The 13,253-nt window shown below is 34.0% G+C and overlaps 1 protein-coding gene across 1 annotated transcript in view; it reads left to right on the top strand.

Annotated features, from left to right (window-relative positions):
* The first annotated feature begins 3,781 nt into the window (after positions 1-3,781).
* Positions 3,782-13,253, top strand: part of LOC128231425 (sentrin-specific protease 1-like) — an 18,794-nt gene continuing 9,322 nt past the window's right edge. The window contains exons 1-11 of the mRNA XM_052944243.1: positions 3,782-3,983; positions 6,007-6,071; positions 6,485-6,704; positions 7,518-7,596; positions 7,966-8,035; positions 8,457-8,539; positions 10,522-10,649; positions 11,329-11,531; positions 12,220-12,373; positions 12,750-12,830; positions 13,120-13,204. Coding sequence (XP_052800203.1) covers positions 3,877-3,983; positions 6,007-6,071; positions 6,485-6,704; positions 7,518-7,596; positions 7,966-8,035; positions 8,457-8,539; positions 10,522-10,649; positions 11,329-11,531; positions 12,220-12,373; positions 12,750-12,830; positions 13,120-13,204 — 1,275 coding nt within the window. The 5' untranslated portion in view covers positions 3,782-3,876. The remainder of the gene's footprint in view (positions 3,984-6,006; positions 6,072-6,484; positions 6,705-7,517; positions 7,597-7,965; positions 8,036-8,456; positions 8,540-10,521; positions 10,650-11,328; positions 11,532-12,219; positions 12,374-12,749; positions 12,831-13,119; positions 13,205-13,253) is intronic.

Raw genomic sequence — 13,253 nt, 5'->3', positions numbered from 1 at the left:
ACTTTGCTTCAATTTTCAAAGATAATGCTTTATTTACTTAAATAAGGTGATGCAAGCAAGCTGTATTTAGTATAACAATTATACTAAGAAAAACACATTTTAATGCTAAAAAGAAATTTCAAATTTCTCGAAAAATCGAAGGTTCAGCAGCTTTAAGCTTACCTGATGTAGCCAAATTACAGTCTAAGAGAGATAATCCTGTAATCAGATAATGCAGTTAATTATCAGATTTCTCTCCCTTGCCTTTGTAAAAAAGAAGCGGGAAATCTCAAGCTTGATTACTTGTCGTGCACAGGTGAAGTCTACAGACATTTTAGTTTTTAACAGGGCTTTTGTGCAACTGGTGAATATTTAAGTATTCTTTTGCATGAATTGCTTATTCTTTTTATGCTAAATGATTTCTAGAACCACTTTTTGAATAGGGTAACAGAATGATAATTATAAGTTTGTTATTAATAACAAACGTTGTGCAAATATTTACTTCTACCGCATTTTGTGAAATATTTCACGGAAAGACCCCCTTTTTTATTTAATTAACTTGTTCGGCATTTTCCTAGCAAAAAGACTGCGTAAGTCGTTAGTAAATTGAATCGTTTTTCGTCGACTAAATCGTTTACCGAAGCTCGTATGGTACTGCTCTAAGGTCAAAAGAATCGTGCATTTTTAAAAACTTTTAACGCCCATGATAGTGACATTTTAAGAAATTTCCGATTGACAACACTGACTTATATCATTCTGTTTCCCTTGTCAAGAGCATCCAAATGTTGTTTTTGAAATCAATTCAGCGAAAACATAAGCCATTTTCACTCCAGATGTTTCAATTTTTCATTAATTGTACGAAACAGCCCTTTGCTAAACAAAAATGAATATAATAGATCTGAATCGTACAGAACGAAGGAGAGGTGTCCTTGTATATGAATACCAAATATCAGGGCAATTTCTTATCTTTACTACCATTATTACGTCGACCGACGTCAAAGAAGACTGGCAAGCCACCTTAATTGCATTCTATTCATGGAATTGCGGTAGCATAACAACGCATCTTAAAAACCCGCTATACCGGCTGAGGCCGATGTTGTTGTTGTTGTTATTTTTCAGTTTTATGACCCTCCCGCCTCTTTACGAGGACGTTATGGTGTGGAAATTCCATCTTTACATGGTGGAGGAAGACCCGAGGTGCCTCTCCGGGCAATTTTCAGGCTCGGGCGGGCACCTGGGTAGAAACACCGACGTTCCGCAAGCTATAGCTGGTTAGCTTCCACACGTGAAAGATCTTGACCGTGAACCTCGGTGGCGCAATGATATCGCGCTTGCTTATTAAAGCGGATAAGTCTCACCAAACGGATATTATTTCGCCGTATCAAACCTTTGCCAATATAAACAGATGACCTAATGGAATGGGGATACATAAAGGAACCCTTTTGCAACTTGAACCCCTTGCAACTTTCAAGGTACACGGTAAAACATACTTAGGACATAGACCACGAAACCCTTGCTTTAAAGGTGCATGACTTTTTGTTTAGAACATGTTTTAGATCTAAATCTTTTTGTTACCTATACAGGTATCATGCTTCAAGTATTTCAAGTTTTATTTTATAAGATTCGAAACTTTTTGACATCGCATTCTATTACGCATACATGTATATAATTATTCATTTACCTTCTGTACAATGTAGTGTAAGCATTCTGGAACTTATAGTAACGGTGATTTTGTCCAAAATTATAGAAGAAACATCATTTTGTTATTGCATCCTTCAAGTTGCACTAATTTCGTAATAGCATGGGCTCGCCGGATCATTACGAAAAATATGCTATCGACGGTAAAATAGTTCATTTTCTGGAGCGCAAGATTGTAAAAAAGGAAATTCATACGTGGAAAACCACAATGTTTATGCCACCCTTGAACGTGATGTCAAATACCCTTAACCTTCTTTATGTCACCTTTATGTCACACATATAAACCGCCAAAAATAGGCAAAACGGGTTTGGGGTAGCCCAGTGGTTTTATTACATGTGACTCTCGTATATTGTTGAAGAGACATCCTTCTTTGGAGTTGGGTATTTGTGTCACTTTTTAGGCGTTTTTATGTAAACAATTCTATCAATATAAGGCATAAAAAATGCAAATCAGTTGTGGGGAAGTCCCATGTTTTATGACATGTGACGCCCATGCCAATAAGATGTTGTTCGAATTTAATGGCCATAACTCCCGAACAGGTGGAGCAAATCCATGTTTTTCTTTCTGCACAACCAGGCATCGTTAGTAGTAATTCTAATATTACAATATTTAACCAATTTATTGTAACTGTTATTTTTGGATATATACTCGTGTGTACTATATTGTTTGTTACTATGCATACACGTTGACATTGATAATTATAAATATATGTGTTGTTGACGATGTACATTGTACAAATCGAAATAAACTGTCTGCCTGTCTGTCTGTCAGTAATCCCTGAAAGTTTGAATCAATCCCGTCCAATAATAAATGAAGTGTGGCGGTACACACGCACGGACGTACGCACGGACGGGTGCCATAACCATATTCTCCTCCGATGCCTATCGGTGGGGATAATTATGTTGTAAGTGTACCTTAGATGGGTTAGGGTTAGGGTTTGGATCAGGGGTCTATATTCTATAGGGGTCACAATTCTATTTGAGGGTCATTTTTCTACGTGGGGCTCATAATATCAAGATTATGACCGGGAGTCACTATTCTATATAAAATAATGACCTAGGGTCGTTATTTTATCGGTGTCAGTTTACAACGTTACACCGGCATGACTTACGTGGCTTTGGAATCAGGGGGTATAGAGTCAGACATTTATTTTTAGTGTTATAAAAGTTTTTTTCTTTTGTGGAATTAAAATTGGCTTTTTTAATATAGATTTTGTTTGCGCATTTTCAAAAGCCATTGTAAAATTGGTTACATATAAAATAGCATTCCTTATAAAAAATCTTCTTGCGGATTTGGCATGTTCGGATAATACTGATTGCAAACTTTTAATTGTCATCGTATTGTGCAAAAGTTACAGCCGATGACCTTCCCATCTAAGCAACTGACACACTTCCTTCCAAAATTCAGATTTTGAAAGAACATTTTGGCAGCGATTTTCCGCGCAATGCAAATAATATGTGGCATTGGTATATGTTGATATATAAAACACGCGACATAAAAGTACGTATTGGCCTAAAGCCGTCACAGACTGGATACGTTCGCACTGGATACGTTTAACAAGCAGGGCAGAGGTAGGGTAATTCATCGGACTTCATTCTATCTTTCACTATTCCTTCCGTTGTGCTGTACATATCATAAGCAACTGCAGAGACTGCTCCAATTGAACATATAATTAAGTTGGTTTTGCATTCATCAATTATTCTACATCGCAAAATCGGAATAAAAGATATATACATACACAAATAAAATAGTAATTATTACTAATTGTAGCCGAATATTTGATTCGTTTATTTACAAACACAAATAAATCAGTATCCAAGTAAATGCATATCAATAATTTTAAGAAAACACTAGATGTTGCCTTACCGGTTATTGAGAATATTTTTTTATATTTAATTTTCCCAAACATACTGCCCTGTCCAGTTCAACGCCAGTGAAAACTGAATAGCAAGCTATCCATCATCAACTATACTGGCGCTACGCGTATTGACCACTTTCGTCAATGATACACCTTAAATTATAGTGCACTGTAACCGTCTATGAATTTACAATAGTAGATGTAAACCATTATGTGCAATTTTTACAAAGTAAAGAAAAATTACGACCGGCGACTCTTCTTTCGATGAATGCGCGCATGATACAAACTTTCAATCAAAAAGCATATTCTCGTTGAAGTATTGTAATAATCTTCATTTGAAATGTTAAACTCATTCACTAAGAAAGTTAAGAATCTTATATTTTCATCAAATGAGACCGACAATACTTTGAAGATTGATAGAAAAAGAAAGCGGCCAAATGATGACAGGTATCATTCTATATTTTATTTGGATTATAAACATCAGTGAAAGCATTAGTAATTATTGTTTGTTTTAGCTATCTTGAAATGAACTGCTTGTATCCATATATGATCCTTTGGAGAAAGAGTCTTATCTAGTGTTCAATGCTCTTATATTTGTTTGGCCACCGAAATGAGATTGAGAAATTATTTTGAAATTGCTTATGTTTCAACAGTTCACTGGATCTCGAGTCTGTCAAGTACAAAAATCATCAAAAGACTATATGTCGTCCATTAAGGTGAACTTATTGGCTTCAAAATGATCTCTTATGTCCATTTAGTTGTCACTGTTGTCAACTGAAATATAAAAATGGAATTTTGGTTTTCCAGCAACTTTTGGTTTTCCAGCAACTTTTGGTTTAAAAATACCTTGATTATTTAATAAATTAATCCCATGCATTTTTACAATAAAGGGATTCTTTTTTTAATTTGATAAATTTTTGTTGACAAGAGTTTCTTGGGGGTTCATGAATGTATTTTTTTTTTGAAATTGGCAAAGCTCTTTGACCCGACTGACTAATATATTGGTTAGTTTAGAAAGAATAGGGCACAGCGCTATGCTCATGTCTATTGTACAATCTTGGTCTTGACTCTCATATACAGAGCCAAAAATAGATAACAATATTTGTTAAAATTTATTTTGTATGATTTCCAATATTAATTGGTTATGATGGATTTAAGTACCACTTGTGAAGTGCCGACATTGTGAAAAAAACATTGAAAGAATTCATATTGAGAAAGTGTGTGTCAGAATTGTCGTTTCCTTAAATCTGATCTATTGAACTGACCTACATTTTAGTTTTCGGTTTATTTCAAATAATGTCATTATTCATCGGGGCCATGGAAATGTTTAATGAAAATCAAGTACATACATTGTATTGAACAAAGACTTCTTTTAGTTTTCTCACTTTTACCTTTATTCAGCTGAGGGAGAAATCAAAATTTAACACTGGATTGATTCCAGAATAAAACCATGTCTAGTTAAACTATATATCAGAATATATAACAATCTTTGAAATTAGGCTTTTGGATGAACAAGCCCGAATTCATATACTATAGCTTGGCATCAAATTTTTGAACAAGCCCTGCTATAGTATATAAAATTCTTGCGGGCTTGTGTTAATTTCGACCACTGATATAATATATGAAATTGAACATGTCTTGAGAATGTAAAACTCTTAATGAAAAATACAAGTTGAATTGTGCTCTGAATTTATTTTAAATCTGCTTGGTCTGACATGATGGCATAACTTTATTGCCATTCAGCAGTTAGTTTTGTAACTTTTAGACTAAATTAGACAATAAATAGCCAGGATAGAAGCATTTTTCTGCATTCATGTCACTTGAATCAGTTTAAATGATTTTCTGTGTATGGCATAACTATTAAAATATTATTTATCATTGTTTAAAATTTAATTTTTATAAAAATTATTTAACTTAAATTTAAATATTCTATTCAACTGCTTCTTTTTCAAAGCTGTATGATAGCAATGTAAGGAAGAACATACAAGTATGCATATTTAATGTTGAAAAAAATAGTTGAACAACAAACCTTGAATGGTGTGCTCCGCCTTAGTTGTTGACAGACTAACCAATTGCCTCAAAACAGGAAAGTTAGCAATGGCTTTTTTTTTTCAAGTATAATTTTGTGAAAAGAATACATCAACACATAATATTTTTTACAAAAATCATCAGAATGTTAGAGAAAATATTTTATAGCAACTTTCCAAGTAATTCTGTGCCGGCCTTAGAACACTTCCTTTAACATTTGTTAGTAAGTAAATCTTCATAAACGAGAGAGTATTTATACCTTTATGACAAACTATCAGTATCAACCGAATTGTAGAGAGATAATAAACGTAATATAAAAATATGATTATTAAATACATTAAAACAGTTGTCTCGAAAAGATTATTGTGTGTCTTAGCATGCTATAAATGAACATAAATTTTGATTGTGCATTACATCAAGTACACATCTTTTTTTTCCAAAGCGATGACAGAGATGATGATGGTTTGCTTGTGAAGAAAGTGAAATTGCAGCAGAAAAACTCCAGTAGTAAGTTCAGATTTGTACATGTATTTTGATTAAAGATTGCCAAAAGCACCATTTCCATTGACTCAATGGGCGAATATTCAAAACTTTTTTAAATTTAACAACATGATAGACAACATTGTTGTTGGTGTCCTCACATATTAAAATACAAACAAGCTTAAAAAACTTGTCTCAAATTTTGTAATATATACAGCAGATCACATGTGTATCCATTAAACTTCCAAACATGAAGCAGTAACAATTTGAAAATTAACAAGAATAAAGTGAACAACAATAAAGTTTACTAATTTCTTAACAAACAACCCATCCTGTTATAAAGAATTAACTGCCTTTTATCATGATCGTCATTTGAACCTAGATTTGGGCTAGTGCAAGGAAATCTTTATTGCAGTGACTAAGTTTGTTTTTAATTGTAGTATTTGGAGGCCTGTTTAGTGCCAGTACTGTACAGACCATGTCGGACTGGGTACAGAAAAAGACACCCAATCTGTTTCACTGGAACTCAAATAACCATCAACCAGTCAAACACAAACCACCAGGGGCGACCCCACATTCTGGGAATCACCAAGGCAATGGTTTCGGCAAAAATGGCAGCACTCGGCTCGAGGGAGATGACAGATATGATTCACACAGAACGTATGCTCATTTTAACTTGTTTGTCAAAGAAAATCATTCTTTCATAGTGAGTTAGTCTCATATATATGTATGTTTGGATTTATGTTGAGTGTTGTTAATGTGAATTATATTTGTATGTTTTCTGCTTTGCAACAAGAAGTTGAATTGAATAAAAAAGGTTAAAGTTATTGTCACATCCTTGGTGTTGGCTGTGGCTGCATAGTTGGTGTTCAGGCCCCAATTTCTCGAAGCCTCGAAGTGCCTTACATCAGGATTAATCTAAGGTCACTATTTCATATTTTCTATAAAGTGTCTTCTATTAACTCAGTTAAGAGTTCTAAAATTTTAAATAGGAATTATCTTTTAAATTATCACAATAAACGATTTTTAATTTACCAAAATTAAATTTACGTATAATTTTGGCTAACTGAAATCAGAAATTAAGCCTGTTAACCTTAAGAAGTTTCGAGAAATTGGAGCCTGATGCAAAATCCTTAATGACGGCCATCAAAGGTATACTTATAATTAAGGATATATGAAACAGTTTTAAGATTTTATTCATATTAATGAGAAACAATAAATAGATGGACAAAGAAAGAGTTTTTGCTTAAAAGGCAATGTCTCGATGTCTAACCCTGTCATTTACATGTACATGCTTCTCACTTACTGGTACACACATTTGTGAACGCTCGAGCCACACTTTTGTTTTAGCACTCACACTTTTCAGATTAAATTGCGATATTTATGTATGAATGTAAGGAATTTGAAACTTGGAAAACATGATTCAGTTATGTTGCATTCACATTGTTACCCAAATTATTCATACATCCACAGGTTTGGGAGGGTGGATGCACCTATCGCCTACAGACAAGGGACTTGGCCAGTCTATGACCCGGTAACCCGCCAACCAGATGTAAGTTATTGAGCTCTCATTGTTAAAATATCTAAAAAGTATTATCGACTTCTGAGACCGTTAAAAGCAATGAAATACATTTTACTGGCCATTTATCAAGATTAAACTAAGTTCAACTGATATATTTATTATTATTCCCAATTATACTTAAAATGTGTCCTCAGGCTGGTATATTTGCGATGTAAGATTCATTAACATTACCATTTAAAGACATTTTTCATAAAAAATAGTTTACATTAACATATTAGTTAATCACTCATTAATGTAGTGTAAGTACAGGAACCAGTGTCATACATATAGAATTTAATCCATATAATGTACGGTAAACATTGCTTGGGATGAAAAATGAGTATAAAGAATATTCTTCAGCCTCTGTCCCGGGCTCCTCTTCGACCAGGCAGCACAGAGAACAGACCTGTCCAGACTGATTACCCATCAGGTATCACAAACACTTCATATTACCCTTTCTTGAATTTTGGGCTTAATAGTCCCACTGTAACCACTTCCTCATGCGACTGTATTCAACCTTAGAGCTCACTTAATTTTAAGATTAGAAGCTGAGTGTTTTGATTGGACTGTAAAAATGGCCTGCCAATGGACTGAATGGAATCACTGAGGCATGTCTAAGGAGAGGGATAAGAATGATATTGAATGCAAGCCAAGGCATCGGTGCTGGTTTCTACATCTTGAGTAACAATGAAGCTAACAAAAGTATTATGGCAAAACTCAAGCCTCACCATAAAACGATATTTGGATTCTTTCAATGAATAATATGACAATTTAGCAACATTTGTGTTTAGCCTTATTGACTTTGTGTCAGTGTTCATGACTTGTATTATTAATTGTTATGATATTTGTAGGCATGAAAGCGGCCTTAACTTCTAGTCATAGCCAAAACAAGCTTCTACGTACCAGAAACCCTCACATGTTTACAGCCAAAGAGGTTTGTGTTTAAAGAATTGACTATTTTATTTGTTTTGTTGTTTGTGTTTAAAGAATTGACTATTTTATTTGTTTTGTTGTTTGTGTTTAAAGAATTGACTATTTTATACACATTGATTATTTTATCTTGTCTGTTTCTCAAAGTAATGTGATAGCCTTTGTTTCTCATTGTTATTGTGCCATTTCTCTGAAACTGATCAAGATATTCAATTTAATCTTGGTTTACATGTTGCAAGAGATCATTCACACATGTAGATCAATTCACTTAACTCTGGCTTAAGTCAATGCCCCTTGTTATACCCCCACAAACGAAGTTTGAGGGGGTATATAGGAGTGAGCTTGTCGGTCTGTCATTCGGTCTGTCGGTTTTCATGGTTTCCAGACGATAACTCATGAAAGGCTAGACAGATTTGAAAAAATTTTGGTACACAGGTGTAAAATCAGAAGATACAGGTCAAGTTCGATATTGGGGCTGGTGGGACCAAGGTCAAGGTCACTGTTACTAAAAATAGAAAAACGGTTTCCGGACGATAACTCATGAAAGGCTAGTTTTTCTTGTCAGCAGTGTAACTTCTAAATTACTCAACAGATTTAAATAAAACAATACATGCATGATAAAAGAAGATGCAGTGTGCAGTAACCTTGGAGTTATGGCCTCTTTTCAAAGGAATGGTTTGCCATTCCTGTGTCCAGGCGGCATTTGGGGGTATTAGTCACTCCTGTGACAGCTCTAGTTTAACTTAAATAAATGGAAGACTTGTGGCCTTAGGTCTGCTTTCCTCTCGTTAAATCATTTAAGAAATGAAGTCAGTTTAAAAGTCAAACAATGAAATCTCAATGTGGAAACAATGTTTAATTTTAGATGTCTTATATAGTGTCAACACAATTACAGACAATGCGAATGTCCGTCGGACAGTTGGACATGTCTGGTATATTTTCATTTTGACCGACGAAACTTTTGTTTTGGTCGGTACAATGTCCGGTGAAAAATTACAGTCAGCACCGTTTAATTTTCGGAAAATTTACTTTCAGTTTCTAAATAAATGTTCAGAGTTATTTTTAACTATTATATCATGATTATTCAGCGTGTTAATCCGTGTATCACTATTTGTAAACCCCGTTTCAACGTGTTTCCGTAAAAGCCGATAAAACGCGTAAGGTTCCGATTTCAGCTCGTACTCTAATACTTTTATTTTACGGAAATGTTCAGAAATTACAAAATTCCGTATGTTTCGGCGAAGTGGTTCCCGGCAATCGTGTTAATTTAAATATGATGATTAATATATCGAGCTGACTTTCTTTCCGCTCTGTTTAACATTGCCAATAACAAGAACTCTACTTTCGTTTTTGCATAAATGTTGTGCCTGAGTTTGACTTGTAGTACAATTCGTTACATTTTATAACCGTACTGTATCTTTAATTTAAAGATGAATTAAAAGAGTAAGATCTAGCTGTTCCATGGGTAGACAAACCAGATATGAGTTTTTTTGGGGGAGGCAAGGGAAGAAAAAAATTATGACATAAGATCCGAATATTGATTTTTTTACATGATGTTTAGCTTTTTTTGTAATTTATTATAGTACTGAAGGACAAATCTAACCAAAAAGATCTAAACCTGTTATAATGGGGAATTACAAAACTTACTTAAAAAAGAGGCTTAAAATCAAGGTTCAGGCTGATGTAACTGAATACTGTTTGTAACACTGCGACAGGTAAACATTTGGTGCGACAGGTAAACTTTCAGTGTTTACCTGTCGCATTGTCCTGTGAAGAAGAAAAAGTTTTCGCGTTGTCTGCAATTAGATTTATTCAAATCTCTGCCTACTAACAGTTTATTCTAAAGGAGATCATTTCTTCCTTTTTTAACAGTTTAGATATAATTTTCCTTTTTATGTTTAAATCTGAACAACAGTTACTGTTTGTGAACTATTTTACATTACCATTGCATTTGCTATCTGTGGACACATATCCCCACTATTGTAGAGTGTCCGCTTGGATGAAAAGGCCCGGTATCAGCAACTACTCCAGAAGTTCACCACAGTACAGCTACCGTTAGAAAACAAGGAGACTGAGGGTAGCAAGAAGCAAGTTCGAGTCCCAGAACTGCCCAGGTAATATTTACTTTAATAGTTTTAGCTCCCTGGCTTAATGATCTCACACTTGTGTACTGGTATTCAGAAATAAGACATATGAATAAGCTTTTCTCTGATTGTTTTGTTTAATTAATGTCAATTTTTAAAAAGGATACTCTTTGCTGATATTGATATATATGTATAATTAAATGACCAAAAGTTCATGTTACATGAAGTGTTACAATGTGTATTTTTGCTCTTTATTTCAAGTGAAATTGATATAGAATATAATATTTTGCAATATTTGAAGGCCAAAAATAGCTTGTGTGGTATATTTGTTTGGTATTTCTTTACCTTTCTCTTTGTGCTCACAAGACCCATCCAAATGATAGGCAAATAATAATAGGTGACCAGACATCCCAAATTCACATATCAGTGGGTCAGATGAAGTTTCCTTTCATCAATTGGCACAGCTCATGCATATGAGAATCTAAGACCAATAATATGTCATTTGTGGTAAATGTTTTTCCTCCAAATGTTATTAATTTTGGGGTCAGGCCCCTGTACATAGTTGATAGTTTTCATGAAATGTAATTTACTTTCTCTCTTTTCTAAATGGCATTTCGGTTATGATGCACCCTATTTTCAGTCTTTTTCAGGTTTTAAACTTGTTCATGCATTTTTTAAAGTTAAGTTTTTTATTCTTGCCTCTTGACAGGTTTTATTTCAGAAAAAATGACAGTATTCTCAGCTCAACAGTTGGCCAGGATCGTGAAGACCCCTCAGAGAATCGTTTAGCAGACAGAGTGAGGCAGGAAGATTCAAAAGGCAGACAGAAGGAAGGCAGGCAGAAAACACAGGAGACATCTCGGTTTAAAGTACAGCCCACACAAAAGTCCACCCCCAGACCTCTCAGCAATGGTTTGTTTCTTGAGTTCAGTTTTTCTTAAGTTTCACTAGTTTGGATTTAGAGTTTTAAAAGTTTTACTCAAGCATATTGAAGTTCTGTGCTCGCAATGTATTTAGATTACTGGCTTGAAGCCATTTATATGCAATATTTATTTGTTGATATCTGAATTTGGCACATGCAATTTTGGTTGACAGATATCAAGCTTGTCCTCATGTTACTCTGGTTCCAAAGTACTTATAATACTTATTTTGATAATTGTTGATAAAAGATACTTGAAGTATTCAAAGAATATTACACATTTAGATATAATAATGATGTTGATTATAAAATATCATTTTTACTGGGCCTTTTGGAAAAAGTCATACTTGTTTTCAAAACCTTTATATGAACAATTCAATGTAAAATTAACCAGATTCTAAGACAGGTCTGACCGCTGTGAGGTGTTCTGTAACCAACATAATAATTATGATTAATGTTGTACTTTTTCGCATCATTATTATGTCTTATTGAGAATTGGATATGTATGTATTTGAGTTGTACGCTATGTAAAAAATAAATAAGAGAAAAACCGATCAAGGATCCTGATAATGGACATGTCCCTATCACAAATGTACATCAATACTCCTTTGACGGAAGTTATATAACAACATAACTCTTAGCTATGCTATTGGAATAACCTCACTCTTACCCCATTGTTAGGTACCCATTCACCTGGAGATGACTCAATGGTCCATATCACAGACATATCGGCCATTCCCAAAGTACAGCCAGATTCTACAAGAAAAGCCCTGCCAGTAGCGGGAGTTATAGATCTCACAGACGATGACTGTGAAAAAGAAAGAAATGCCAAAGGGTCAGTACTGTAACTTGTTGGTAGTTTTCGTTGGTCATTTTTAGAAATTGTTTTATTTTATGGAGTTAAATTAATTGTTTAAGTGTGATATAGCAATATATTTCACCGAATGAGCACCAAAAGTTATAGTTTGAAGTGACTTCCGCTCATGATCCTTTTACTCTAGTTGGTCACGAGTTAATATATATATTGCAACTTGCACTGAGCAAAAAAATCCTTAAATTTCATGCTTGTATTTCATTGAGAATGATACTGTTGTTGACATTTGATACTTAAATTACATTTAAATGGACACTTTGTGCAAATAAGTTTGTTACAAGTCATAAATGCATGTCTGTTTTCTGTTGTTATACTTACTGTGTTTATTGGTTTACAGATTACCTCAAAATAAGCTGAAATTTCCTACAGATGATTACAGAAGTTCACAGTTCCTTTCTGACGTATGGATCAAAAACATGTAAGTAAATTTTAAATTTTAAATTGAGAGTTACCAGCATAGCGGTCGAATATGTAGTCCTTCCTTTTCTTATTATAAGAGAAATCATTTAATTTGCATTGCTAAATCGATTTCTCACAAGCAGTATTACAAACAAACAAGTTTTTGTTTAGAGTAAAAGGAGGTCACTAATTATTATACATCTAACCACCTTGTGCCGACAGGCTTAGAATGTAAGCGTTATTGTAAACATTGAAACTTTACAAACATGAAGAGTAAGTTTTATTATTAAAATCTGCGCTGTTTTCAGGATGACCACATACAACTGTAAGGCCCGTGAGAGAGATCGACAGGTGGCAGAGGCTGAGATAAAGGCCAAAGTATTTGATGAGAAGGTAGGATTATATATACATAAATAATAAATAAGTATTATTTTAGTTTGAG

This window comes from Mya arenaria, chromosome 1, assembly GCF_026914265.1.
Source record: "Mya arenaria isolate MELC-2E11 chromosome 1, ASM2691426v1".
NCBI classification, from domain to species: domain Eukaryota; kingdom Metazoa; phylum Mollusca; class Bivalvia; order Myida; family Myidae; genus Mya; species Mya arenaria.
The sequence above is the reverse complement of the archived record's forward strand: the minus strand, read 5'-3'. Positions and strand labels throughout refer to the sequence as shown.